Genomic DNA, 27,055 nt, shown 5'->3' with positions numbered 1-27,055 from the left:
CCTCCAGCCTGGCACGTCACCTGTAAATCCAAGCGCTGGGGGAAAAAAGCAGCTGGGGAACAGCAGGGCTGACTGCAGTCACTCCCAGCCCCACGGGAGTGAGGACGTCCCCACGGCACATTGCTACTCCCCTCCCTGTCGGACCGGCGGCTGTGCACTGGGGCAGGCAGCAGTGCACGAATCTGCCCAGACACCCTGACGGGCCCCTTACCACCTCGAGGCTGCTCCATCGCAGCAGGGAGAGCAGGACTGCCACGTGCTGGCCCCAGCACCGACACGTTGCTGAGCAGCTGGGTTTGGGTTGGCCGGCGCCGCTCAGCAGACACCCGCCCGTCACCCAGCACAACCTGCTCAAAGCAAGCCGCTTCCCCCAGCCCTCAGGCACCTCCACACGCAGCTTTCCTTTCGCCAGCTGCCCAGCTCCTGCTCTCAGCCCACACAAAACTTGCCGCAGGGCAAGCCGAGGGACACGAACGTGTTTTCCGCCAGTGGATTTTGCAGGAACCCCAGCTGGGACCTTTCGGATTTGCCTGCCTCTGAAATGGGAGTGACAGATGAGGAGCCTTCTGCATAAGCAGCCTTTTTGAAGCCCAAACCCTTCAACTCTGCCTTCAGCTCAGGAAAGCATTTGAGTGCTCTCTGCACTGCATCCCCGTTCAGTGTGTGGGGAGGCATCCTGCAAGGGGGTAAGATACCGCAGAGCCAGGCACTGCTCAGCATCTTTCTGCTAAACCCTCCTGTGTCCTCGGGAAACAGGCGCGCTCGTTGCAGGCTGAGCCTCCGACGCACAGCAGGTGCTGAGTACCACCGCCCACACACGCCTCTGATTTCAGGTGACCTGCTTCATAGCCAGAAATGTCAAGACAACTCAGCAGCACGCTTCTGCAGCCTGCCTCCGAGGTCCCTGTGTGTTGCATAACGCAGCCCACCCGGTTTCCCTCTCGCCACACATGCGTGCAAGCAGGTGCGCAGCCAGCAGCACATTGCTCCCTGCCTAACGGGGATGTTTGGTGCCTTGCGTGCTGCCCAGATCAGAAATGCATCTGCTAAAAGCAGCAAGGCAAGGGGGATGTGGCTCTCAGGGGTGCAGAAGGGAATGAGGAGCAGTGGCAGCAGCAATGAGCAAAGCAGAGAGACACTTACATAATACTTGTCATCGTTCTCGTTGTAGGCCAGCTTTACAACGCCGTAGGAACCCTAAAAATAAAAACAAATTGCACCGTCAGCTCAGCACCTTGTCTCCTTGCTGCTGAAGGCTGGCAGAGCACCACCTTGCATGTTTTGGCAGCCCTGATGGCGCCACGGGCATTTGCTGAGGATTAATGCCTGGAGGAGGTGCGTGCTAGCTCATCGCCTCCTGCCCCGAGACAAAGGCGCTGCCTGTCTCAAGTCATACACGGGGAGGGAGGAGATCGAATCATTTCAGCAGATTATTTCTGGTGCAAGTTTGGAAACTTTGCCTGGACACCTTTCCTGCTCAAGCCCATTTTCAGCAGGAGACTACTGCGAGGTATCACCCTGACATATGTCTGCTGAACAAACGAGTGGGATGAACACCACAGCCTTCAAAACACCTCTCTTGACTTCAAGGAGAGCTGGAATGAAGGTCCAGGTCCCACAGGAGATGGACAAGCCGCCCAGCTGATCCAGGACAGCAGGTCCAGCAGGCCCTCTGCTAACCTCGGGGTGCAGGGAAGGAGGCAGGAGCAAGCCTACTGCTGGGGGAAGGCCTCGCACTCTGCTTCAACCAGACTGAAGCCAACAACAAAAGCCGTCGGTCGGAGCCAGCCCTCAGCGGCCAGCACACCTCGTGGTGGTTCCCCCAGCAGGCAGCGCGGTGCCCCCAGCCTTACGCCCTGCTGGATCCCCCACGCGCCTCGGCAGGGCGCATCCCCTCCCAGCCTGGGGCCTCCTGCTTTGCAGAGGAGTCTGAACTAATAAAACCCGCGCTGAAAGTCTCTGCAGCACAGCGTGCAGTTGCTTTCGACTGCAACACGCTGACTGCAAAGCAGTAGGCAAAAGCTTCCAGAAAGCAGAGTTGCTGGTGGACCCATCTGCAGCGCTGGCAGGCGTCCACGCACGCAGGTGTCTGAGCTGCTCACCAGCCCGGACCTCCAAATAACTTTGGAGGAATCTCTCCTGAACCGTTCCGCGTCTTTGAAGCAGGCACTACAACTAAACCAGCAGCTCGTTCACTGAAATTAAAACTTGCACTAGTCCTGGCAGGGACCAAACACCTGCCCTGATTTTTTTTGTTGTTTTTTTTTTTCCCCTTGTTGGGCTGTATTTATGCATCACAAGCACTTAGTGTCACATTTGGCAAGCAAATCCCTTGGAAGAAAGCCAACCTAACCACCTCCAGAGGGAAGGGAAACAAATGCAGATTCCAGAGGAAGTGGTTCCACTTCGACCTTGAACAAAACTTGCTCAAACCAACAAGGCAAACAAACAAACATAAAAGCCCCAAAGAAAACAAACGCAGGTTTCAGGAAGGCCTGACCAGTAAAACCCCTGGGGCTGGCACAGACTTTCCACCCGTACGTACGTGTGTGCATGCGGTCGCCTGCGACAAACAGGCTCCAGGAACGTACCTTGCCTATTTCACTCTGCAGCTTGTACTGGTTTAACTGCACGCAGTCCTGTGGATCAAAAGGAGAAGAAAATTAGGGTATTGGTAAAAGGAAGTGACCGAGTTTGATTCAGTACCGAGCAGAGGCAGCGTGCTGAACAACGGAAGGCTAAGCCTCACTTAAACCGTTCCCCGCTACGCTCCCAGCGCGGCACTTTTGGCGGCTGAGGACGGAGCTGCCACGGCCGAGTTCCAGCTCCAGCCGTGCTGCAGCACCTCCGGCAGCACCTCTGCCCCGAGGCACCGGCGCCGCGCCAGGCTCAGCCCAACGCACCCTGGCCCTTTACAGTCCCCGACCGCATCCGACAGCAGCTTTCGTACCACGGGGACAAACACCCGGCGCAGCCTGGCTGCACCCGCGGAGGCCCCAGGCGAATCGCGGGCTGCTCTTTGAGGAGAAAACGCAGTCACGCTCCTCTGCAACGCAACAAATAAGGGATTCCCCTCAGCTGACAGTACTGAAATAAAACCACCCCGAAGCAGGCCTGGTCTTGGTTTATAAGCCACCGAGCTCCGCAGCTCCAGGAGCTGATGGGTGGTGGATGCAGACGGATGGCCTTGGCAGGGTTGTAATTAATGCACTGCTAAAAATTCACGCACATGCTAAATCCGCGGCTCCCTTTAGCACTGCACTACCTAAAGGAAGATGTTTTTTTTCCACCGAGGTAGCAAGAGCTCTGCAGCTTCGTTGCGCTTGGGGCTGGCCCCTCCGTCCTCATTAAGTACAAGAAGGAAATCAGACTTCGCGCTGGTGCCGGGTGAACCCTTGCAGCTCTTGGCTGCACGATGCTGCGGCAGCTGAAAACATGAGCGAGTTAAAAAGCAACAACGGCAGGGAGATTAGTCACGGACGAGGAGTCTGTACGCTGAGGACAAGGTGCCAACCAGCTCCTGGCACTGGAGGCCACAGAGCTCAGACCACCGGGTGCCGAGGAGTCAGCCAAGAGGTTGCTCTGTGTCTGCTCAGCTCCATCTATTTTCTTCAAGCATCTCCTCCTGCTATCTGCTTGTCGGCAGCTGGGTTGTGCCTTGGCACCATTTAGCTGAGCCCACGGGGCTATATTCTGTGAATAAAACCGAAGCCCTGACACACACATTGGTAATAAAGGCTCAATTTCCCCTGCCCTCCCTGGGAACCGCTGGCTCTGAAGGTCAGGCTGCCCTTTCAGCAGCTCGTAGCAGAAGGAGCAGATGTTGAGGAACGGAATTATTTACAGCACCGCAACATTTCTGGGGGTTTGTCGGTCTCGCAGAAAAACAAGAAAAGAAACCCTGCAAAGTCCATCTTACCCTGGCAGTGCTCCTCCAAAAATTCAGGTGAGACGCCATTCTGCTGGAGCCCAAGCACCTGTATTTCCACACGCCTGCCCTGCACACCTCCCGTGCGCCCACAAAGGGCCCGCAGCGGCACGGAGACCACAGCCCAGGGCACCGGGGTCTTGCAGCACTGAGGAGCTGGACCCAGGGAGTGCAAAGGCATCGCCCCTTATCCCCCTGGAGCACCACCAAGCCCCCATCCCTCAGGAGAGGGGAAAACGGGTGCCCCAGGCTCAGCATTTTGTAAATGTTCAGTCGAGGAGAGATCTGGCGACGCTGCAGTGGTTTTTGCCTTGGTCCTGACTTAACCCAGCGTTTCAGCGAGGGGACAGCCCTAAACGCCACGGAGGGAGGGAAGGGGAGAGTTTCCGAGCGGTGTGCACGGTGTGTGCTGCTTTAGGCCACGCTGCCCCAGTGTTTTTAGAAACCATAGCTCTCCCTGGGCCTGCCAAGCATTAAACCAGGCTGGCAACTCACTCCCAGCCTCCACGCCTGGCACTTTGTGAACGAGGCTGAGACAAAACCCGCAGACAGGTTGGTCAGACCTCTCGTAAGCCTCCAAATAGCCCTGCAATGTGCAGCAGCAGCACCGGGACAGCAGAAGGGGTGCCAGGCACCCCCAGCGCACGTCAGAACAGGCAGGTGTCACAGCCCCATCCTCTCCATTACAAACATCACTGGGTGTGAACTGGTCTGTTCAAGGTGCATCAGGGCACTGGTGCAGGGGGCGGTAACTGGGGCAATTCCCCCCCACGAAGCAGAAAGCACTTCCAGCGCAAGCCATCACCACAGTGAAGGAGAATGAAGAACCGGGGAAATGATGACTTTTTAAGCTTGCAAGCAGTGCCCTGTCAGGACTACAAGGAATGATTTAAATCTTCATCTTGTTTCCAGCAAAGGAAGTTTTTTTCCACCACCCTGACAGGGAGAAAGAGCCAACAGTGAGTAATGGAGCCACAGCAGTGCATTAACTCCGCCGCTAGCAAAGCTTATAAAATCTTTCCAAAGGCAAAACCCAATCAATCAGAACTAGAAGCAGCAAGAGAGGAGACGAGTAAAAGACAAGACGCAAAGCACAAGGCCACTGAAACGTACGGAGAAGGAAAAGCTCCCTGAATTTTAAAGGCCTGCCCTCCCCAGAGGGATGCAGGACCCCAGGTACAGACACACAGAGGACAGCTGCCCTAAAGCCCCCAGTCAGCAGATTCACTTCCCAGCCTGGGGCTGTGCTTGGCGTTGGGGTGATTTTCACCCACTAAGCAGGAGCAGTTTCTGGTGATGGCTCCTGGCCTGGTTTCCCCGTGCTCGGCCTCGTGTTCCCCCGGCCTTGCCCCGCGCAGAACGGCGTCGCCGCAGAGATGGGGAAACTCTCACCGGGCTCGCTCCCACCTCCTGGGCTCCTCCCTTGTGCCACGCGGGGCTCACAGGCGATGCCACGACACTGGGGGAACGATTCTTGGAAAGAATTGCAGAAGTACTGCAGTGGGAACACCACGCGAGGGGCCAAGGGAAGGCTGATGCCAGGGCACGGCTCTGCAGCACGGCCCCGGAGCTCTGCATCAGTCCCCAGCCGGACCCACGCCTGCTGCAAAGCAGCCTCCTGCCTTCTGCCACGCTCTGGGCACTTGGAGCTCGACTCAGCAAAACCCAAACCAGATTACAGGTGCTTTTTACCTTTTTTTTTTTCTTTTTCTTCTTGCAGAAAGACCATAGTTCACAGCTCTGGTGACTCCCACCACGTGTCACTGCAGACTGGCAGCGTTGTTGTTGTGTTGGTGTTTGGGCTCCTGCTGGGAGCGGGACAGCTGTACCACGTCTTTATCAGACACCAACCCCTACCTCTGGGCCAAGTGTTCTTAGAGATAACATTGTACGGCCCTGCTGATTGCATCACGTCCGTGTAACTGCAACTGCTGATAAATACGATATGAATGAGTGAAATGAAATGAAATTTTAATGAAAGCTGTGGGTAAATTAGTGTGCGGTGCCCACCCCAGTGTGCAGTAATTGTTCCACCTTAAAAACCAGGTGCCCCCTTTGTTTGCATGTCCAAGGTATTGCTCAAGAGAAGGAGGCGAGGTCAAAGCTACAGAGAACACAGAAATCAATCAAAAAGTCATAAAGCAAGGTAGAGGCCAGAGTGCGGGCCTAATCCATAAATCCACTGTTGCCAGCGCTGTGACAAACCCCAAGGAACTGAGAACTGCACCTTCGCTGCCCAAGGGGGGCGATGGAGTGGAAAGGAAGAGCCAGGGCTAATGTCCAAAGGAAGACGTCTTCAAAAATCGTTAGGCTGGCCGCACATACAGATACCGGGAAAAATTCCGTCCTTAAAAGAAGCCGAATTCAAACAGTTGAGTTTCATCAAGATACATTTTAAAGAGAAGCATGGGAAGGAAAACTGGGAACTACAAGTCACTAATGATGACAACGCTGTTTTAAAATCATCCCAGCTGGAAGGGGAAGCGAAAGCAGTTCTAAAAACAGCCTAAGTGAAAATACAAGCCAGACAGGGGGCATCGGGGGCAGCAGTCAATACGAATCAGAAAGCTGTTAAGGGACAGAGCAGGACGCACAGGAGGCCCAGCGCTCATGGAGGTAGGAAAGCCAGGTTTGAAACATGACCCAAAAGAGGCGCAGGACTCGCAGCCAGCGCCGGGACCTGCTGGGGCCGTGCAGGCAGCACAACGCCAAAGCTCAGCACCAGCCTGGGCTCACCCACCCGGCCCTCCAAACCCGGGGGCAGCATCCCAGGCGCCCGCTGGGTGCCCGGAGTCTCATCTGGAGAGAGGCCACAAGAACAGAGACGTCTTCTTCCACACTTCAGCTCCAAACCTGCCGGCACAGTTCCGTGCTTTGTATTTTCTCAGCGTGCAGCGTGGCAGCTGAGCTTCCCCAGCCCCTCCGAGCCCCGAGGGAGGGTGCTGAGCCCAGCGGGACAGAGGCAGCCCCGCCGCAGCTCTGGCTTTGGGCTTTCTCCTCCTCTCCACCCTACACCCTTAAGACCGAGCTTTAGGTAAATCGGAAATGTAACTTTTAAATAAAGGTTAATTAGTCCTAGGAAAAGAAATTAGCAACGTCCGTGGGGGATTCTCCTTTGAAGGAATGTTTCCCACTTATCTTTGATCTTTTCAAGAGAACCGCAGCTTGAGCCCCACAGCAAGACCTCTACAAGAAACGAGTCCGGGGACTGGTGGGGCTGGACAGGGAGGCCAGCCGTGCCGAAACCCAGGCCCCACGGCTGCCCAAGCCCCTCGGGGGGTTATCTTGGTGCACAGCAAGGAAATCACAACCTTGGGGAGAAAACCTGGCTGCTCCAGGGACTTGAGGGAAGACCTGGGTGTAGCCCACCACCAGCACCGCCTCTCACAGCTCTCGACACCAGCTGCTGGCAAGCAGTCGGCCAGACAAGCAGGAGGCGCACGATAAAGCCATGGAAAGGCAAGGGAAGGAAGGACGGAGCCGTGATTTATTTTCTGGGATGAGCTGCAGACTTGGAGTGTAGGAAAATTCCCTTTGTCAGCTCACCCTCCAGCCTTGGGCTCGGGTCAGCAGCAGCACCAAGCAGGGAAAGTTTCATCCTCTGCGCTCCTGCTCAAGCATGCAGGGCCACCCACACAGCGGGGAGCTGCAGGACGAGGTGCTGAGCCCCGGCGGAGACACCACGCTGCTGCCAGGGCTGGGAGGACCACGCCGGGCTGCCAGGATGGATCCAGGGGAGAGAAAGGGAACGTGTGAAAGAGAACTCAGCAGAGACTGGAGGAGGATAAAGCAATTGACGGTGCGGGCAGCTCTGGGGAGAAAGTCTGAAAAAAGACAGCTCTGTCTAGCTGCTCGCCAAATGGAAGTTCTCTCGGCTACCTCAAAAGGTTGCCTTGGGATGGCCAAATAAAATAGCGGCACTGCACCTTCCAATGCAAGCTCCCAGCAGGTAGCACCCGCACCCACTCCAGGTAGGCCACGCTCTGTCAGACCCAGCGACGAGATCCTGTAGGGCTGTAGCAATTTGTTCGCAGGCTCTCGCCCTTTTCCTGGTACGCACCAGGGCCGGGCCCTCATCCGAGCAGTGAAGCTTAAGGTACATTTAGCAACCCCATGGAAAGGCCTCTTCTCCACCACGCTGCCAGTACCACACCTCGGCAGAGGCAGTGCGGGCCGGCGACCTAAATTCTGGGCCCTGTGCTTGAGCTCTGCAGAGCGATGCACCTTTAATAGCTTCAGCCTAATAACTCTGTGCCACAGCTAAAGGCAAAGCCGCTCCCTTGGTGGAGCGAAACTCTGATGAGAAAAGCAAGGAAAAATCCCGCCAGCCTCATGGGCACTCCCAGCAGGAGCACGGGGCTGGAAGGACCTTCAGGGGACGGGCCACCGAGAGCCTAAGAGAGGGGGGAACCAAGCAGGGAACCTGCCTCACACCCTGTGCTTTGAAAATTGCGGATCCATTTTCATGGAGCTGTGGCAGATTGGGTTAATTAAGTGCACAACACCACTGCCAGGAGAGCAGAACAAGTTACGTCCCTTGCCGAGTTAATATCGCAGCTCCAGGCTTGTCGGCAGCGGCTGCAAGAAACCAGCAGCTGCCAACACCTCGTCCCAGGGCAATTAGCTAATTGGTGGCTCTGCTCGGTTGAGCATGAGCTGTCTGTATGAGACAACAAGCCCTGGCCCTGCCTCAAGACGGCCAGCCCAGGAGGCCCCACACAAGCAGCCCCCCTCCGAAGGCCGGGGCTGGCCGCGGGGTGCGGGGACGGGGGCAGAGCCCACGGCTCGAGGCAGCTTCGGCTCTGGGGCCTCGGGTCCGTGAGTGTAAGTGCTCCTCCTGAACTGTGAACAAGTATTAAATCAGAGGTAAAAAGCTCAGCAGCACGGCTAAATGAACTCATGGGTCTGCTGTAATTCGGAGGAGAGCAGCAGCAAATTCACGTCTGTCACAGCCCGCCTCCCCAGAGCACGATCCTGCGTTACCTCTCCTGGTCGAAGGCAGAGGAACTGCTGGCAGCGAGGCTCCGCTCCCGGGGAGGGGAAGCAGATCCAGCCCTAGCTCAGTATCGGCACCACACAGGGAATTTGGATACGTGGCCGTGCCATCCGCCTTGGCCCATGGATGGTACCTGCACGTGTACCGCCGACAGACGCCTGATTGCTCACGAACCTCATCCTCGTTTCTGTGCAGGCTGAAACTTAACTGCAGCTGCCAGCCAGCGCGACGGCGTCCTGCCACCAGGAAGGCACTGCTCTCAGTGCAAGGACAAAGCAGCCACCCAAAGGGCCCTAAGCAGGTGAGAGACAGACTGGGGTACAAACGTGGTGCTTGCCTCGAACCAGATGTGCAAAGGGGTCACAGGCAGGGAGGGCAGGGGCAACGCCGGGACCGGCGAGGTGTCAGCGACCTGCCAGCCTCCCTCCTCGCTGGGGGTCTGAGCATCAAAATGATCAGCAGGAAACAGAGTGGCAGCTGCTGCTAAGCACACCGTGATTCTATTTCTCACCGCAGGGTTATTTTATTCCCCGTAGGACCGAAAGCCCCAACACTTTGTCCCCAGTAGCTCTTACAAGCTTTGCCCCATCTCCTGGCTCTGCTCGGTCCTCCCAGCTCACGAGCAAGGCTCCGCTCACGGCTCACAACCAACGTACCGAACAAATGCACGGAGCAACCTAAGATCTGCTCCCCGTTTCTCTTCCGAGTTCCCGCTGCATGTTGGCCAGCCGTGCAGCTCGTGTCTGGACTGCCCGTGTCCCACACAGCTACAGAACGGGCACCGTGCTGCAGGCTCTCGGCAGCACCTGGCGGGTGGCACACCGGCTGCTGGAGCTGGGCTGCGTGCTCCTCTTGCTGTCACAAATTTCATGCTTATTCTTCATTAGTGAGTGGTCAGCCTCAGACTTAATTCCTAAACAAGTGTGCATCTTCCCAGTCCTTTCGCTGTTTCTTACAGGGTACAGATCCCGGCCCTACAAGCTACTCCCGAGGGCCCTGCTGGGGGAGCGAGTGCCACTGAGCACCTCGCACAGCTCTTGCCCAGCCTCCCCTCCGCCTGCTGCTGCAGCGCTCCCCATTAACACGAGTGATGGCTTCTAATAAGCACAGCACTGCTGAGCATCTCCTCCGCACTGGAGCAAGGCTCGAAATAGTTACAGCAAAGTGACCTTTAAAAACAGAGCTGCCTGACTGCTGCGGGAGCAGGGAACGGAGGGCTCCGCACCTGCATTTCTAACCGAGCATCTCCCGTCCCAAGGCAGTAACGATCGCTCCCTGAGATGCAAACACTGTGCAAGGAGGATTTTCTATTTCCTTTCAGCCTGGAGCGTGCTAGAATCGCACTCGACTGCAGATACTTGGAAGCAGATTTCGGACAAGCCCCGCTCCTGGCACAGCCAAGCACTGCAGGAGGGGAGCGCCGGCACACCGGTCACGTCCGTTCCCAGGAGCTGGCTCCTCGCCCTCCTGAAGCTTTTATTAAAGCACAGGGCTGTCGTCAGAGGAGCTGCAATCTCTGCAGCTCATCTTATGCAGATATCCACTTCCCAGCCGTCACCCACCTCACAGCTACCGTGACTTGCAAACGTTCCCAGTGGACAGTGGCTGATTTGCATGTGCACAGCACTGTCCTCTCAGACGTACGGGGGAAAACACCTGCTTGCAGGAAGGAAGCACTAAGCCGTGTATGTTAGGCTCCAGGTCTCAATTCCGGTGATTTTGGCTGCTTAGGACACAGGGCAGGACCCGCAGTGGGATTTAGGCATCGCAGCAGGGGCATCACAGCACCCAAGAGCACCGCAGCGGTGTGGCAGCACCAGAGAACGACGCTGGGCACCAGGCTCCCCATCGGCAGCGAGGAGGAGTCGGGGTCGGACAGGCACTGCTCCTGAGCCCGCCTGCTGCCTCCGTCCTGCTCAGTGCCCAGGACCAGGGGCAGCCCTGGCTTGGGGGACAAAACATGCACGAGACAGTTTTTTCCCAAACCAGCTGCGAGCCCCACTAGGCAGACATTCCCTCTCTGCTACCCCAGTCAGCCCATTCCCTACTTAAAAATCCTCCCAGCCAGTAGGACTTAACATTTTTGCTTCAAGAAATGCCCATTTACTCCAGTTCTGTTACACTTGACTTTCAAAGAAAGCCCTGCTGAAGTTTCAGTTCCATCTGCACCCACTCCCTCACCGGCCCTGCTGCACCGCCCGCGTGGGACAGCCCCGCAGGACGGGGGCAGGAGGGGCCGCAGGCAGCAGAGAAACCCCTCTGAAGGACGAGGTCACGGCCCTCAGCTACCTCTGCTGTTACAAAGCCATGCAAACGCTTCCGAGACAAGAGAAAATCCTTACAGGAGCAGGAAACACCAGTGCATTTAAGCTCTTTATAAAATTAAATCATGCATTCAATAATGACAAAACGTAATAGGAGATACATAATCTCCAGAAGCTTAAATCCATAAAATACCAGCGGCAAAGCTGCCTTGACTGATAAACCCCCAAAGGGCGTGCACTGCAGGGACACAAAGCAAATCCATTTGGCCACAGCCCTTTCTCTGAACAGCCTCACGGGGCTCCTGCATGCTACTGCTACACACCAGGGGTCCCAGCCCGGTGAGGGTTGAAGAAGGCACGTGTCAGGTTTGGGGATGGATATAAAGGTGTTCAGCTGTTTCAAGCAAGTATAATCCCTGGTTTCAGGGATTTTTTCCGCTTAGAATAAACACTGCTTTAAGATTTACTCCTTTAAAAGACTACAGACTCCCGTGAGCAGTTACAGCTTACCGTACGCCAACAGCACAGTTAGGGGGGAGAACATGCAACATGCCTACCTCGGCATCCGAGATGGAGACCCGATTGGACTCGATCGTCGGTCTCCTCATTATCCGCGGTGACGGCCCCGTGGCATAAGCACCAAAACCTGGAGGGTTGCTCGAAGCCAAATAACCTCCCGATGATCTTTCCTGGAGAGACAACTTCCTGCTGGAGAGGACAGGCCTAGCGAGAGGTCTCTTGGAACCGTGCCTCCAGTGAGCATCATCTGGCTGTTGGGAGGGCAGGAACTCGTTCGCTCCCACGTCACTGCTGACTCCGTTTCTCTGGATGTCTTTTATGTTTTCAGAAAAGACCGCGTCGTTTTCTTCGGCGTTGCCTTCACCATTTTTGTCACTTCTGTCCGGGCTAACAGCCACGGCGATGGCTGCGACCCGCTCCGCCAGCTCCACCTGCGTGTCTTGGCAGCACGCGTCCGTGCCTCTGCCCACCGCGCTGGTCGGGGAGTCCCCCATCGCTGGGGCCGGCTCAGGCGGCACTGCGGAGCGCGGCGACGCTAGCGCTCACCGGCAGCATGTGGCACGGAGGAGCGGCTCCACGAGACACCTGGAAGGAAACACAGAGAGGTGACGGCGGTAACGGGCGCTCAGCACGGACACAGCCGAGGCAGCCCCGGCTCCTTCCCCGAGAGGGGCAGGCGAGGCGCGAGCAGCCTGCAAGCAAACGGCGTCACCCAGAAGGAGAGGCAACGCCAAGCACTGCGCTACTTGCAAAAACTTCCACGAGCGATAAGGATGAGATCTTATCTGAGTGCGACCAGACACGCAGACAACGAGAACTTCTCCTCCTGCAGCTCGAGCGGGTCAGCCCGCGTTTACAGTACAGGGAAGTGCGGCTTCTCCCCCAGCCAAGGGTAAAGGGTCAGCCTGATGGCCTCTTGAATTCTTACTTACAGGGAACAAGGGCTCCTGGTACGCGTCCAAACCCAGCACGCAGCACACCAAGTCCACAACCATGTAGGGCTCCGCAGCAGGCTCCGTTGCCCTGCTCGGCCCCGCGGTGTCACAGAGCAGCCTGGAAGCCAAGCCACGGCCACCGACTCACTCCCCAGCAGTCCGTGCAGCTTCCTCACCAGCCGAGGCAGGATTTAAAAGCGGGTCTGTGGGTCTGGGGTCTGCCCTGGCCCCCATGGCTGCAGCCTACATGCAAACACGCATCAGCCTCACTGCCCACCGTACGTAAAAGCTACACGGAGCTGCAACTCACCACAGCTTTAGGATCATCGGCATGTGGGCTCTGTCTTTTCCTTTGGAAAAGGCCTGCACAACACAAGACGTCACACAAAGCTGCCGAATAAAATCACCGCTTCCTGCACGCTAATTTCAGTCTCGATCTAAACCAGAGATTTCAGTCTTCCCGGCGGGGTCCAGAGCAGGAAACGATCCTCTGCAGCACCCGGCTGCCAGCCCTGAATGACCTGCTGCCGCACACATCACCCGATCGCTCTGCCAACCTCTGGGAGCAGCGGGGGGACCCCCGCGGCTTTACTCACCGCACCCCGGGCTGCATCCATGAACTGCAGGCTTACCACCGAGATACTGCAACCTCTGGTTTGCTACAAGCAAAGCAGGCGGTGCATAAATATCCACACAAGGCAGATAACACTCACATGGCCCTGTTTTCATGCCAGCTACGCTCAGTTTACACAGGGAAGGGGAGGCCAGGTGAGTTCAGGAAGCCGCGGGCAGCCACCAGCCTGGGAACGCCGGCGGGCTCCCCAGGCAGGAGCAGGGAGCAGAGGTCGAGCCTGGCCTGGAGCTGCCCAGCGATGCTGCGGTAAACATCTCCAGCTGAATGCTGCTGCAGAGAACGACCTCCGAGCGCGCTGCAGAAGCACGGCAGCCAAACTCGAGCAAACCTTCTATGTCGGTACAGAAACTGGAGGAAGACCTGGATGGCAGGCGTAGCCCTGGGTTGCCTGCCAACCACGCCGTGCACCGAGTGCCACAGGGAGGAAAAATCCACCCCCAACATGTTCTTCCCCACAGGCCCGCTCTTCACCTCCCTCCTCTCCATCTCCATCCCGGAATAATCTTCCCCCCTTCTCCTGTCTTTTCCGTAGCATGTTTGAAACAAATTGACAGAAACGTCAGTCACTCAGAGCAGTAATGAAATGGTGAAATCAGCTTTAAAAGCTTCTATTAAAACTATATTTAAACCCTTCAGTCCCCGAGCACAAATCCTTTCCAGAGCAGGAGGCAGGCAGCGGGGGGTGGCTCACAGCAGCAGCAGGGGAAGGGGCGGGGGCTCCAGCACGCAGCCCCCAAACCCACAGAAAAACCAGTGCGCCATCCCCTTTGCGAGACCTCCCCTCTCCGCCTAGCCCCACACCACGTTCCCCTACAACTCCCGTTACCAGGCCGCAGCCTCCCTAGCTTGTCCTTATTACCAGGCTGGCTCAGCACCGATCCCGTCCTTCAAAACACACCCGTGTGAAACCTGCCGAGCTTTGCTGCCTGCGGAACAGACAGCCGAGGGCTGCACTTGGAAAGCCTCTGGCCTGACGTAGGGCCAGCAGGTCAGGGTAAATGGCAAGCCTCCAGCTGCCCCACTGCCTCCCAAGCCACCTTCCCTGTGCTCCAGCACCTGCAGGGCTGGGCTGCGAGTCTCTCTCGTCCCTTTCGATCACTCCAGCTCCCGCTGCACTTTCTCTTCAGCCAGATGAACTGTAACTGGGGACACAGCGAAGCACCAACCGAAGGCGGCAGCACACAGCTCACCTGCCTGCCTCCTGAAGTGTAATGCTTCAAAGCGAATCCTCGGATAATTCACAACTTCACATCAACCCCGTAAACCAGTCCATCGGATCAAACCAAACAGGTCCCTACAGCATTGCAACACAACGCAGTGCTGCTAGAAGTATTCTGCAAGAAATCCAGCAAGACTCAGAGAGAACAATTGTTCATCTGTACAGTTGGGCTTGGTTTGGATTCTACTGGTTTGAAGGATTCCTTTTCACAGCTAAATCCTCCCGAAGTCTATCAGAAAAGAATGGTTTCTGAGCGACAAGAGCAGTCGCACCCAGAGCAGCCTCGCTGTGCAGGATGCCCTGGACAAAAGGCAATCACTTCTTTCTGCAAGACCGAAGGGGAAGGAGCAGAGCTGGTCAGGCCGCCCCACGAGCGCACCTCGCTGCGACGGCAGCTCACCGCCGGACACCACGACTGCCCTCCAGGGGCTCCTGCTGCAGCACAGGGCCGGCGCTCCTCTCCCGGTCACCAGCCCGATCCCAAACAGCGAACTGGTGCTGCAGAGCAGGGCACTCTGCTCCAGACAGGAACTGAAGCTGCGAACAAGCTTATATGAGCAGAATTAATTCACTTACACATACCTTATTTACTGGTTCTCCCTCCAGCTATTCCTCTCCTGCAGGCAGACAGCCGCTTCGCCGGTGTTTTCCGCAGTGTATTTATCAAGTGGCTGCACGTTTCCCACATAGGCTCTGAGCAGAGCACGGCAGAAAACAAGCTTTTAGAGGGAATATGATTCCGGAGAAAATGTCTCTGTATTGTACGTGGGAGCAGGAGATGAGCAAATGTAATTAATTTTGCTGCTCCACAATGTATTTCAAAGCATTGTCTGAAAAATGAGAGGTGGTAAAGCTGGTTTGCTGCTTGGTGTTTCCATTTGGCTAACGAGAAACGTTCTCGCAGGAGGGACGGGGAGGTTACAGGGCCCTGGGCTCGGCATCTCCAGCTTCATTTCCTGATTTTGCTTCAGACTACCCAGAAAGACGACTTGACAGCTTCATGTGCCACAGTTCCCAGGCTCAGGGGAACGATGCCGCGCTCAGCCTGCCCCGTCCCACTTCCCCTTTCTGTCCCTGAGCGCACGCTTGCCCTGTGCTCAGGCACCGAGGGGCCTTGCACTAGAAGAGAGCACCGGGAACCACACCTGCAGTTTGCACGGGAAGCACCCAGGCAGCAATCCTGCCCCTGCTCAGAGCCGGAGACTTCCTCAGGTGCCCGCAGTGTCCTCCACAACAGCGTGGGGACCGGAGGGACAGTGTGGGGCATGTCAGCATGTCGCACCACGGCGCTGCCTGAAGGCTGACCCCATTTGGTGCCTCTTGACCACAGGCAAAAGAGAGGTCCCAAAGACCACGGAAGGCTTTGTCTGCTCCTTTGATAGACAGTAGCAAGGTCAGGGATCAGGGCAAGTTTTCCAAACGGTACAGCCAGCCACGTACTGGGATGGATGACCCGCAGACGGGATGTCACCTCCATCACCAGCACCCTCCAGGTCAGTCCCCCAGCCCTTGGCATCCATCCCTGCCTTGGGCACACCCAGCCCTCCTCGCCTCACCTGCTGCTTGTGTTAGGTTTCCTCCCGGTGTTCCCCCGCAGCAGCACAGCAAGGATTAATTATCTGCTCTGCTGCTGTCAGCCAGCGCCAGAAACTCCCTTTAAGGAGAGAAGCGGCGAGTCCGAGGCTGGGCAGCCAAGCCCTGAAGTGCTCCTCAGATGACATTTTTGAAATATTAGGTCAGCAAGTCCCTTTCAGAGCCCGGGCTGTCTCTCCACACCAAACACCACAGCCTACGGCTATTTCCATCCCGGAGTGTCTCCTGAGCTCCCCTTTCTGCAGCTGGGTCTGCAGGACTTTGAGCACCAGCCCATGACCCTGACACGAGGGAGATGCACATGCATCACCCTGATGCCAACAACCTCGTACACACACCCAAATACCAACCAGCCTGCTCAGACACCTGCAGGATGGAGAAGCTGATGGGGGATTTGTCTCTCACGCACCAGAACAACAGCTGAGCTGCCACGAGCCCCACGTGAGACACCAAGAACCAAGGGGTTTGTTTCATGTACCTGCGAAGCCAACGACAGCAAGTCCCTGCAGCCCCTGCAGAGATAACCAGCACAGCCGGACACCAGAGCAGCCCGCGTGCCCACTGGCGAAAGGGTAAACTGCTTCAGGTACAGACCCCGACTAAAACCAGGAGAAATTCCCACAACCCAAACACTAAATAGGAGCGCAGTGTTTGTGCTTTACACACACACCATACATGTGCTTTTCAAGGCCTTTGTTTCAGAGCACAGTCATGTCTTGCTGAGAAATCACTCGATCCTGCTCTGATAATTCAAGTCTTTTTTCCTCGCCTCTCCCCAGTCCTTGGCAGTGAGCCTGGCTGTTGTGCCACAGCTGAAAATTAGATCATAAAAGAGAGGCACTTTGATTACTTCTGTGAAGCTCCTAGCACAGCTTTAAAAGCAACCGCTGAATGACAAGAAACAGTATTTCTGCAATTCCAGCTTGTGTGAGACACTTGAAAAGCAGCGTTCAGGCCCCTGCCCCTGTTAAATTTCCTGAATGACAACAAACATCTCCCGGCCACTTTTCTTCGCCTGGGAAACGCATCATTTCTGCCTCCTTTTTCTTAGTGTCTACGTGCCTTAACAAGGCAGGGGGGTTCAAGAAGCATTTTAGGACTAGTCCAGTCCCCGAGCCACAAAGGACAAGCACCCCAAGGACACATTATTCCATCCTCGTCCTCCTCTTCCTCAGTCCCCCTCGGTGAAGAAGCCAGCTCTGCTGCTTTCATGTTCCTGGGGCAAGGCATGCACGCAGATGTGAGATGCTGGGGTTGAGCTCAACAGCAGGCTCCTGATGTCATCATACAAAAAAAAAAAAAAGCCTTTACTCCACGAAGGGTATTATTCCAATGCTGGGAGTAACTGATAGCACATTTAGCTATGTTTTGGAAATAACTAGGATGCTGAACTAAAACCTCCAGTCTACCAGCCCACGGCAGGAGCGCTAACAACCACCCTGCGCACGGCGCGCTGAGCTCAGGGAGTTTTACAAAAGCTTTCCCGACTGCATTATATTTCCTCGCCCCACGTTCTAATTATATGATTAAATACATCTGCTTAATCAGATGCAATTATACTAATTGCATATGTAAGCAATAATCAACCAAAAATTACTCCGAAGAAAAAAGTTTCTACTTAAGGAAATTCCTGTGGCAAGAAAACACTGAGGACTGCCAAATCCACCTGACAGTGATATTAAGCATATTAATACATATATTGAGCACCCCAGGTAACGCGGGTAAAACGGGAGCCCTGCCAGGACCTTCATTCGACGGGGTGCATTAGAGGTGTGTTAGTTTGCAAGTCACAGCCGAAGAGGCACGGGGAATGGCCAGTGGGAGGCATCGAGCCCACACAGCATCACTGCGAGCAAAACGTGCGGAACAAACGCTTCCCCTCGCCACCCCTACGACACCTGGGAGGCGGCACAGCCCCGGCACAGCCCAACAGCCAGGTCCGCACAGCCACAGCACCCCTGCCGCTGACCTCAGATTATAACAAATCCCGTTTGCCCTTGGGACAAGAGACAAAAGCCTTGCAGGGGAAGGAGCCCAGGCGCTGTATGGGCCTGACGTTAGCCCCAGACACCGCAGCCAGGAAGGACGGGAGGAGGCTGGTGTGAGACGAGGGCACCGAGCCTGGTCGTGCTGTGTGACCACGCAGCAGCTGTCCCCAGCCATACGGGATCATTTGCCCTACCTCCACAGGACCCTACAGACAGTAGTAAAGAGGAGTTGGGCTTGGTGATATGCACACAGCTGAAGAATACGTAAATCACAGTTTGATATCGGAAGAGAGTAAGAATTCAGGAGGCCCTGGCTTCCAAAGCTGCTCGTTCTTGCTCCCGTCTGGCACTATCCCGACTGACCTGGACCTCAGAACCTGCACTCCCAAACCTCCTCTTCCAAAAGCCATCAGGAGTGCAGGAAATACTCCAAACGCAACTTGTACCTTGCACAGGAAAAGCTGAACCCCATAACCCCCAGGAAAAAAGCCCTCTGGCCACCACCAACAAAAGCACACGCTGCTACAGCCCGAGGCTGCACGGGTGGGCACGAGCACCGCGTACTCACAGCACAGGGGCTACCTGCAGGGTCAGTGCAGAATTTGTGCAGCAAGGGAGAAGACTCAGAGCTGAAGCTGAGCAGGGAGGAGGCGAAGTGTCACGGTTACTGTCACTTGCTGAGCTGAGAGGCAGCGCGAGTGAGTCCCTGGAGAGGGGGCAGCAGAGGCGGGGAGCACAGCTTGCTGGAGGTGGCACTGAAACAGCCGGCGAGGGGGTGCTTCAAAAAATAACCGAGAATGTCAGATTACATGAAGTTTGAGAGGGCTAGATTATTTTACAAGTATTAACGAGCAGGGCAGCAGCCAGACCTGATCGATTCACGAGCAAAATAACCACCTCAGAGTCAGGGAGTCTTTAATATTCAGGGTCTTCATTGCAATAATGACTTTTCAAATGCCTGTGCCATGCGAAGGTAAACGGCAGTTAAAGCAAAAAGCTGTTTGATGGGTAAGGGATTTGTCTCAGATGAGCCATCTGCCGCTGCAGTCCGTAACGATACCTCGGAATTGCCACAGAGAAGACGCAGCGAGGAACAAACTGAAACGAGGAATTCAAGGGGAGCCGAATGGCGTACCGGTCCTCGCCTCCACGGGCACGGTCTAACTCTATCACCTCCTGCAGCATGGAGAGAAAGGGAGGAGAATAAGGGAGAAATAGAACCGAAGGCACAACGCACGGCACCGAGCAAGGCAGCACACCAACAGCTTTGCAGGGGCGGACAACACAGGGCATCTGCCCCCTGCTTTTAGCGTGAGGTCTGGTTTTCACTCCTGAGGAGCTGAGCCGCCAGGAAGGGATCCAGGAAAGCCGGGGAGCCTCCAGCCAGGCAACCAGCTCCCTCGCTCTAGGCTGGGATCCTGAAGAATGGAAAACCAGTGTAGGCAGAAGTCTGGGATTATTCCCTGCTGGGGCTGCGTGCTGGCCAGCACAACCAGGAGCCCGCGGCACTGCGCAGGAGGTGTTTGTTTGCACAAGTTCAACCACAGAGCAGGAGCCACAGGGACCACGCGCTGCACCTGGCTGCGCCCACCTTCTGCTGACCGCGAGGAAAAGCCTTCCTGCTCCCTTTCCGAGGGAAATTTGTTCAAAGATTTTACTGTTGCACAGCAAAAAAAAAACACAACATATATATTTTTTCTTTTTAAATGGAGTTTTCTGCATTGCAGCTTGTGCCCATTGCCTCCAGTCTATTCCTTGGGCACCGCAGAGGTGAATCTGGCTCTGGCTTCTTTCCTGTCTCCTCCCGTCAGGCATGTACACACATGGGGATCTCCTTGAGCCTTCTCTTCTCCAGGCTGGACAATCCCAGCTGTCACAGCTTCTCCTTGCTTGGGGGATGCTCCAAGCCCAGCACCATCCTTACGGTCCCTCGCTGGCCCTGCCCCAGCACGTCCATGCAGTTCCCCTCTCTGCCCCTCCTGCTGGCTACTAGCAAGCGGCGCGCTCGTCTCGTAGCCCTGCAGGGCCCTGGCCTCCAGCAACACAGGGCAAACCCAGCTTTCCAAGGCACACGGAGCTCCCACGCTCCAGCCCCAGAGCAGAAGTGATCCCTGTCCCCTGGGCGGTGCGACAGAGCAGTAGGTTCCCCCAAAGCAAAGATTTCCCCTGCCAAGGGGAAAGGCACGGGTTGAGCACAGCAGGGAAACCTTCCTCTTGCCAGGCCTGAGTTTGCTCTTCCCAGTGAGCTCTCATGTTTGGCTACGTTTCTTTTTGGAGAAAGGATGTGTAAACAGGTTGTTGTGCAAGCAAAGTAACCAAGGTAGCTCGTTTGCCTCCGGGCTTTTCTCTCACCTTGATGGAGGCCAAGGGAGAGGAGCACACGTCTCTGAGCGTGCCGATGGGGCTGGGGCTTCTCCCAGCCCTCTCCCCTGCCTGCTGCCAGCAGTCACCGCACCTGCTGGCAGCTCAGGTCTGAGGGTTCCTCCTCTGCCCAGCTGAACCGAAAAGCTGCAGAGAGAAGCAGCAGGGAGGAAAACACGCCACCCTCCTCCTGCAGGAATGAGTTTACAGAAGTCTTGGTCAGCAAACAGGTTGCGTGGCATTGCTGTCAGCTCTCCGCATCACGCCTGCTCGGGTTACAGGCAAACGAGGAGTTCCCAACAACGACTGCAGCCAGCTCAACCGCAGCCGTGTTCCTGCCTGAGTGCCCCTGCCTGGGGTATGTTCCGTAGCGAGGCCCCATGAGCCCGAGCGGCATCCTGAGCAGCTCAGCCTGCGGTGCACACTGGTGAAGTAAAGAAACAGGGAGAAGGGAACCAGCAACCCAGAAGTGCACAGACAGGCTTCTTTCCCGACAGCGGCGTCTCGGCCCTCTGCTGCACGCCGGCACCCAGCAGGGACAGCCTGCACGCTTCCAGGCCGCTGCTTTCCTCCCCTCTCCAATTTATTTGCCTCACCAGCGTTTTTTCTCAGGCTCAGCTGAGGAAGCAGCTCCTGCTTGCCTCCTCCCCAGCAGCACCTTCCTGTTCCAACTGCTGGTTTCCTCTGCTCTTGAGGTGCTGGCAGAGCTCAGATCCCCCGGTGCCGCACAATATGGGAGGATTTAATGGTATAAAAGCAAATCACCGAAAAACAAGGCTGGGGTAGTTTAGGAGCAGCAAAGTGGGACTGGGGAAAATGTACATAAACACAGCTCAGCAGCGCAGTGAAGCAGCTCAGCATCACAAACCTTCGGCAGCCTCAGATCTCCCAGCACAGACAGCTGCTGAAGTCAGTGCTGTCTAAAAAGCATCCACACTAAACGGAACAAGCCGCCAGACAGAACAAGTTCACATTTATACATGTTGGGCTTAGAGGTTTATCTTCCTCCCAGATAAGGAAAAAGCTTTCAGCTGCCTGTGAGAGATGTGGAGGTATTCCAGGGGATGTATCTAAGTTGCTCAGTTCTGTGAGAGGCCGCAGTGAAAAGTCTTTCCAGCATTTTAAAAACATTAATTTGCAGCTGTTCTAGGATTGCCAATCCCCAATAAAAACATACAGCACAGAACACAACAGGCTTTCTTCTTCCCAGCGGTTCAAATATGAGTGCAGATTTCCATTCAAGGTGATCTCTGCAAAGAGTTTTAATCAGGGAAATAATCCCAGCACCCATCTCTAAGCGCCCACGTGCTGAAGGTCTGCGGCATGCCCCGAGACGGGAGGTGAATCAAGGGAGAACTACACGGAACGAGACAAGAGCAGCAGCAGCTATAAGACAAATGGACTTCAAAACCAGAGCTCAAATTATTTGCAGTATTTCCACATGAGTAACTCCCATCTTTTGATAATCCTCACTTCTTTAGAAACCCCAGCCTGGCCCCAGTTAACCTGCACAAGACCAAGGGCAGAAGCTGGGAGGCTCCCCACGCAGGGCGAACAGGCTCCAGGGATGCGAGACAATGGAGAGCCACCAGAGTCCCAGCCAGGTGACCCCCGTCAGTTCCCCTGGCACGTGCACACAGAACCTCTGCTGCTTGGAGATCTGAAGGGTAGCAGCTTTCCCAATTCCTTTGAGGCCTCAAGCTTTAGCTCTCTAAGCCAAAATGCACTTTCAAAGCCCCAAGGTCAATGACTGGAGATTATCCAGCAAGGCGCTAGGCCAAAGCTGCGGCACAAAGCTGTTCTTCTGAGTCCCTGTAATGCTATTCCAGAAGTTGGGGCACTTGTCAGAGCACAAAAAGGCCTCGCAGCCTACTCAAGACATTTTCCAGGTGCAGCTTTACCTGGAAAAACGCACAAAAATGCCACCTGGGGCTCCCGCTTTCCACTCTGGCTCTGCACAGCAAGCCCAAGACCAAGAGGCAGCCACAGCTGGGGTGCCGGCAGCCCTGGGACACCACGGCAGTGTCCCCATTTGCTGTGGCTCAGGAAAAGCACCACAAGCTGTACCCGACCTGCCAGACCCTTTCTGAGGCATCTGAAGAAGATGTGAGCCATCCCTCGGCTGTGTCGGCTCCACAGAGCTGCAACTGAGAAGAAAAAAAGGCACGCTGTGGGTCAGCAGGTCCCAGAGGAGGAAGAGGAGCAATCCCGCTGGTACGAAGACGTTCCTTTGCTGAGGGAGGTGTGCTTTGGAAGGCAGCACAGGCTGCCAGCCTGCTTCACCTGCTGGGCCGCCACAGCTGTACCTTGCTCTCCCGAGAGCTCAGCAGCCTGAATGTCTGAGCTGATCCCGCCTGCAAATCACATCAAGCCTGCGGCTGGGTTCAGGGAAGCCAGAGGCACTCAGGGCTCTGATGAGCCTGCCCTGCAGACAGCCTGCCGCCCCTCTGCCTCCCGGGGGAAGGCCGCAGACAGCCAGCAGCCTGCAATCCTTCGCAGCCAGCACAGCCTGTCCTCGGGGAAAGAAGGTACAGAAGTCAGCCAGCACCCCCTGCTCCACCGCACCCCGAGCCAAGAGGGGGGGGGACCCTTTCACCCTCCTGCTGGCAGCTGGAGGAGAGCCCCGCTCCACAGCCAAGCCCTGCTCCCGGCTCAGAGAAGCACACTGAGCTACCGAGGAGCTGCCACAGCTTAAAAAGCAGGGGCAGAGCTAACAGCGATGGCAGAACGCAGCGGGCTGCCTCTTTGCAGAGTTAAAACCTCCTTCCTGGTCTCCAGCTGGGGCCGTAACACCTCTTGTGCGCACAGCAGGCAAAGCTAAAGAACACCACCCTAAAAACCTCACAAGCAAGCTGACCCCAGACCCCTTGTCCAGAGCACTGCAGGCAATGCCACTTTGAAACACAACCCGAATTTCCCAGTTTGCCTCCAAAAATTACCGAGGCAGGAGAACACAAATCCAGGTTAAGAGGAAGGGAGGGAGGGAAACAACCATAGTCTGTGCAGTTTCATAGCAAGCAGAGACGTGGAAACCTGGCATGTGGGTTGCAAACGCCCTCTGACCACTGCTCGTGCAGCGTGGCTTGTCCCATGCCCGGCAGGAGAGCACAGAAAAGGAAAAGAAAACCTAAAGCCAATGGACTCAGACACCGGCAGCAATACCTGCTCCCGTCAGCCGTCCCAGGAGACATCCCCGCGGCGCAGGTCAGCGTGTCGCTGGGAGATGAGTTACACAGCTCGAGCTACTCAGATATCCTCCTGGTTGCCAGGGGGAGAGAAATCAAAGAACAAAACTGGTAACAACGCGGAGAAAAAGGAAAGCATGTGTTTAAAAGCCTTGCTGGCTCCTCGCCAGGGTGCTCAGCACCTTCCAGGACACGTCTCGGAGCAATTAGTCTGGGTGCAGCCACCGAGTTTCACCGCATGCTGCTCGTCTCTGTGCTGCAGATGTCGGCTCCGCTCCAGCAAAACACTTAAGCACACACTTGAACTTTAACTACAGTCCCAGGACGTCAGGAGGGACAACGTTCCCGTGCTGAAGTGTGAACAGCACTGAAAAACGCAGCCTCAAAAATGAGGAACTAGATTCATGTGAGCAGCTGGGTGACCGTGTGTCACACGTGTGGAACAGGAGTGCTGCCCAGCCACGGAGCCGTCCCAGGGCTCCTGTCCCAGGAGGGGCGGAGGACACTTGTGCTGGCCTCCCCATTTGCACTTCCAGCTGTTCCTGAGGCCAAAGGAGCACCGGAAATAATTCTCAATACATCCATCCCCTAGGTGGGGCCCACCTCTGCCCAGCTTTCTTCCCTCCACCCGCACAAGCTGCTCAAGCAAGACGTGACCCACGGCCGGAGCCACCGTGAGCCCCGCGTCCCGGAGATGCTGCAGATGCTCCAGCAGCCCCTCGACGCAGCTCCTGCTCAGTTCCTCTTCCACCACCCCACTCAGGCCCTAAACCACCGGGGTTGGTTTGCTTTGCAACGCTCGAGCCCACGAGAGGTGCACGGGGGCGCAGGGAGCGCAGCGCTCTCCCAGACGTCCCGATCGCTCGCTGATGGCTGGAAGCCACGCGCCCGTTTGGAAAGGGATGCCAGGAACAGCCAACCTCAGCAACTGCTCAGCAGAAAGGAAAAATAAACCCACCCTTGGAGGCATCTGCAGCTCTACCTGCGGTCCCTGCAAGCGAAGCAACCTCACCTGGAAGGTTTTCTGACCAGTAACACCACCAAATCACTAACATTTGCCTCTGTTATTATTATTATTATACTATCACATATACAATCATCTATTGCCTTTGAGGTTTAGGAACAGTTTTGCAAATTAGCTAAGTTGTAAAACAGAACACAAAGATGCTTCTTTTGAAATTACTAAAAGCAAAACAAACTGGGAAGCTTATTGAGGAAGCGGTACCTTCCTCTGTACTTGAATTCTCCAAGCCGGACTGCTGGGCAAGTCAGCCACGCTTGTGGCCCAGGAGATCTAGCTTACAGCTACAGGGACCTTAAAGCCCACAAGCCTGTGAATTATTCTCTAGTACCTGCCACAGGACACTCACAAGAAAACTATTTTTGGCTTTCCTTTCACCAGTTCTGTTTAACAATAAAACCCCATTCTTCCGCTTCCTGGTTTAGAAACCGTGGCCTAATGCATTTCACTGGGAAATTCCCATTTACATGCTATCTGCCACCCGCCCTCCCCTACTGCATCCTCCAGACGCTGCCTATTCCCCTGGGGTGGGAGAACAGCGGGAGCAGTCGGGGTGAAACGGTCTGGCTTAGACGGCTCTGCAAAGGTCGCTGAGAGAAGCCCCAAATTCTCATTACTGACCCCTGGCTTCTTTATTTGCCTCTGTACTCTTCCTCTAACTGGACACACCGCTGGAGGAGTAGATGTCAGCATCATTTTTTATAGCCCCACATCATCATTCCTGATAGAAACCAGCCCATCAGCACCAGAGCTGTGATCAGCGACCTGGTTTCGATGGTCAGCGCATCCTTTTTGACACCTGCAGCCCTGGTAAGAATTTTACCACTCCCAGCTTGGCAAAGCCTACGCCTAACCCGTCAGCAGCGCCCCGTGCCGCTCTGCGCAGCTCTCCCACTTGGGCTGCCAGCAGCTGCACGGGTCAGGCGAGGTGCAGAGACCACGCCGTGCCGCGCCGAGCTCAGCTGGCTGGAGGAGGAGTAGCCTGTGCTGTATTTGCTGCAGGGGGACTGACATTAGAAAGAGAAGCTGGAAGATTAGAAGGAAAAAAGGGAAAACCTCAGTTTACTTGCTGATGTATAACCCACTGCCAGGTTTATCTAGTCATTTTTCATTGTTCCCCCAGGTTCTCAGATATCCTATTCACTTGCTTAAACACGTGCACGTTTCTGAACGAGTGGGTTTCAAGTCAACCTCGTCAATGGTCTTGTAATGGAAAAAGGCAGTTACAAATACAAGTTGAGAACAGCAGAGTTTATTTGCACAGCAATCTTCAGAGTGGTTCAGGGGCCAGCTCCCATCTAAACAAGCTTTTATGTGCTGTTGGTGGCACGGGAGAATAGGCTCAGACTTGTACTTACAACGGGGACTCGCTCAAGTGCCCTGAGAACAAAGCCTGAGAAGTCTGACTGAAGGCATGAGCTCACTCTGCCTGGCCGGGAAGCCAAGACCCAAATTCGAGCACTGCTACAAAACTCGGGCTAAGTCCTGCGACGCACCTTGCTTGGCAGAGAGAGCTGTTTCAGCTTCTGTCTCACAAACCACCCCATCACGTTCTTTCCCATGGCCTTGATTTAATTGTATTATCTTCCCTCCCACAATCATTCTTTTTTTAGATACTTTAAAAAAATATCGAAGGGAGGGGTGGAAATTTTAAGCTCATCTCTACCCCTGCCATTCTGGAAGCACCCAAAAGGAGAAGCACTTCATTCTCAAGTGACTAAGACGTGAGTCAGCTGATGAATAAGCACATCAGCTCTCGAAGTCTCACTCAATTCATGACCAAATGCAAATCGTTTCATTACCTAAATCGCTTGTCCATTTCGTATGGTAATGCCGCAGCACTCTAAGGTCCTGCAGGGGCTCCCATTCCAGAAGCCAGGTAATTGCTGCTGATCTCCTCACGCCAAGGTAGGCAGCGCACTGCTAAGAAACCCTGTGCTGCAGAGTCAAGGAAAGCCAAGTCGTGAGCTTGCATTTTAAAGTGCTCTGAAAGTCCGCTTCTGAGACGCCTCCAGCCTCAGCTAATGCCTGGGTTAAACGTGTACAGGCTGCCGGCAGCAGCCTCACGTTCGGCTCAGCACCCTACAAACACAGCCCCAGCTCCCGGAGCCAGCGGGGCTCCGTGCAGGCAGGTGCCAAGGCTGCAGCCAGACTCTTCCGACATCCTTCTGTTGTTCTTACACAGCTCTTACACGAAGCTGCAAAAGCATCGAGTTAAAATGGTTCCTGAACATCCCACCGTTCCGGAGGAAACTCGGCACCTCCCAAAAATTAACATGCACACATCCTCACCAACATCCTGTGGGATGCATCCACGGGCAGGGAAACAGAGCACTCGGGCACAGGTGGAGATGTGAGCTTAAGATCAGAAGCGGGTCTAGCTCCCTCCCCAAAGGCCCTGGCGCGGCTGGG

The 27,055-nt window shown here is 55.5% G+C and overlaps 1 protein-coding gene across 5 annotated transcripts in view; it reads right to left on the bottom strand.

The window, feature by feature from the left end:
• CAMKK1 (calcium/calmodulin dependent protein kinase kinase 1) overlaps nucleotides 1-27,055 on the bottom strand; it is a 96,101-nt gene that overhangs the window by 43,356 nt on the left and 25,690 nt on the right. For 4 of the 5 annotated variants that reach the window (XM_040532106.1, XM_040532107.1, XM_040532104.1 and 1 more), the window contains 3 exons: nucleotides 11,746-12,292; nucleotides 2,592-2,639; nucleotides 1,144-1,197 (listed from right to left, as the gene is read on the bottom strand). In XM_040532106.1, coding sequence (XP_040388040.1) covers nucleotides 1,144-1,197; nucleotides 2,592-2,639; nucleotides 11,746-12,201 — 558 coding nt within the window. In that variant the 5' untranslated portion in view covers nucleotides 12,202-12,292. Of the gene's footprint in view, nucleotides 1-1,143; nucleotides 1,198-2,591; nucleotides 2,640-11,745; nucleotides 12,293-23,599; nucleotides 24,062-27,055 lie in introns of those variants that run through there. The other variant, XM_040532105.1, reaches the window with a different exon arrangement.

The sequence above is a fragment of the Cygnus olor genome, chromosome 20 (genome assembly GCF_009769625.2).
Source record: "Cygnus olor isolate bCygOlo1 chromosome 20, bCygOlo1.pri.v2, whole genome shotgun sequence".
Taxonomy (NCBI): Eukaryota; Metazoa; Chordata; class Aves; order Anseriformes; family Anatidae; genus Cygnus; species Cygnus olor.
This window is presented reverse-complemented; position numbering and strand designations above follow the sequence as displayed.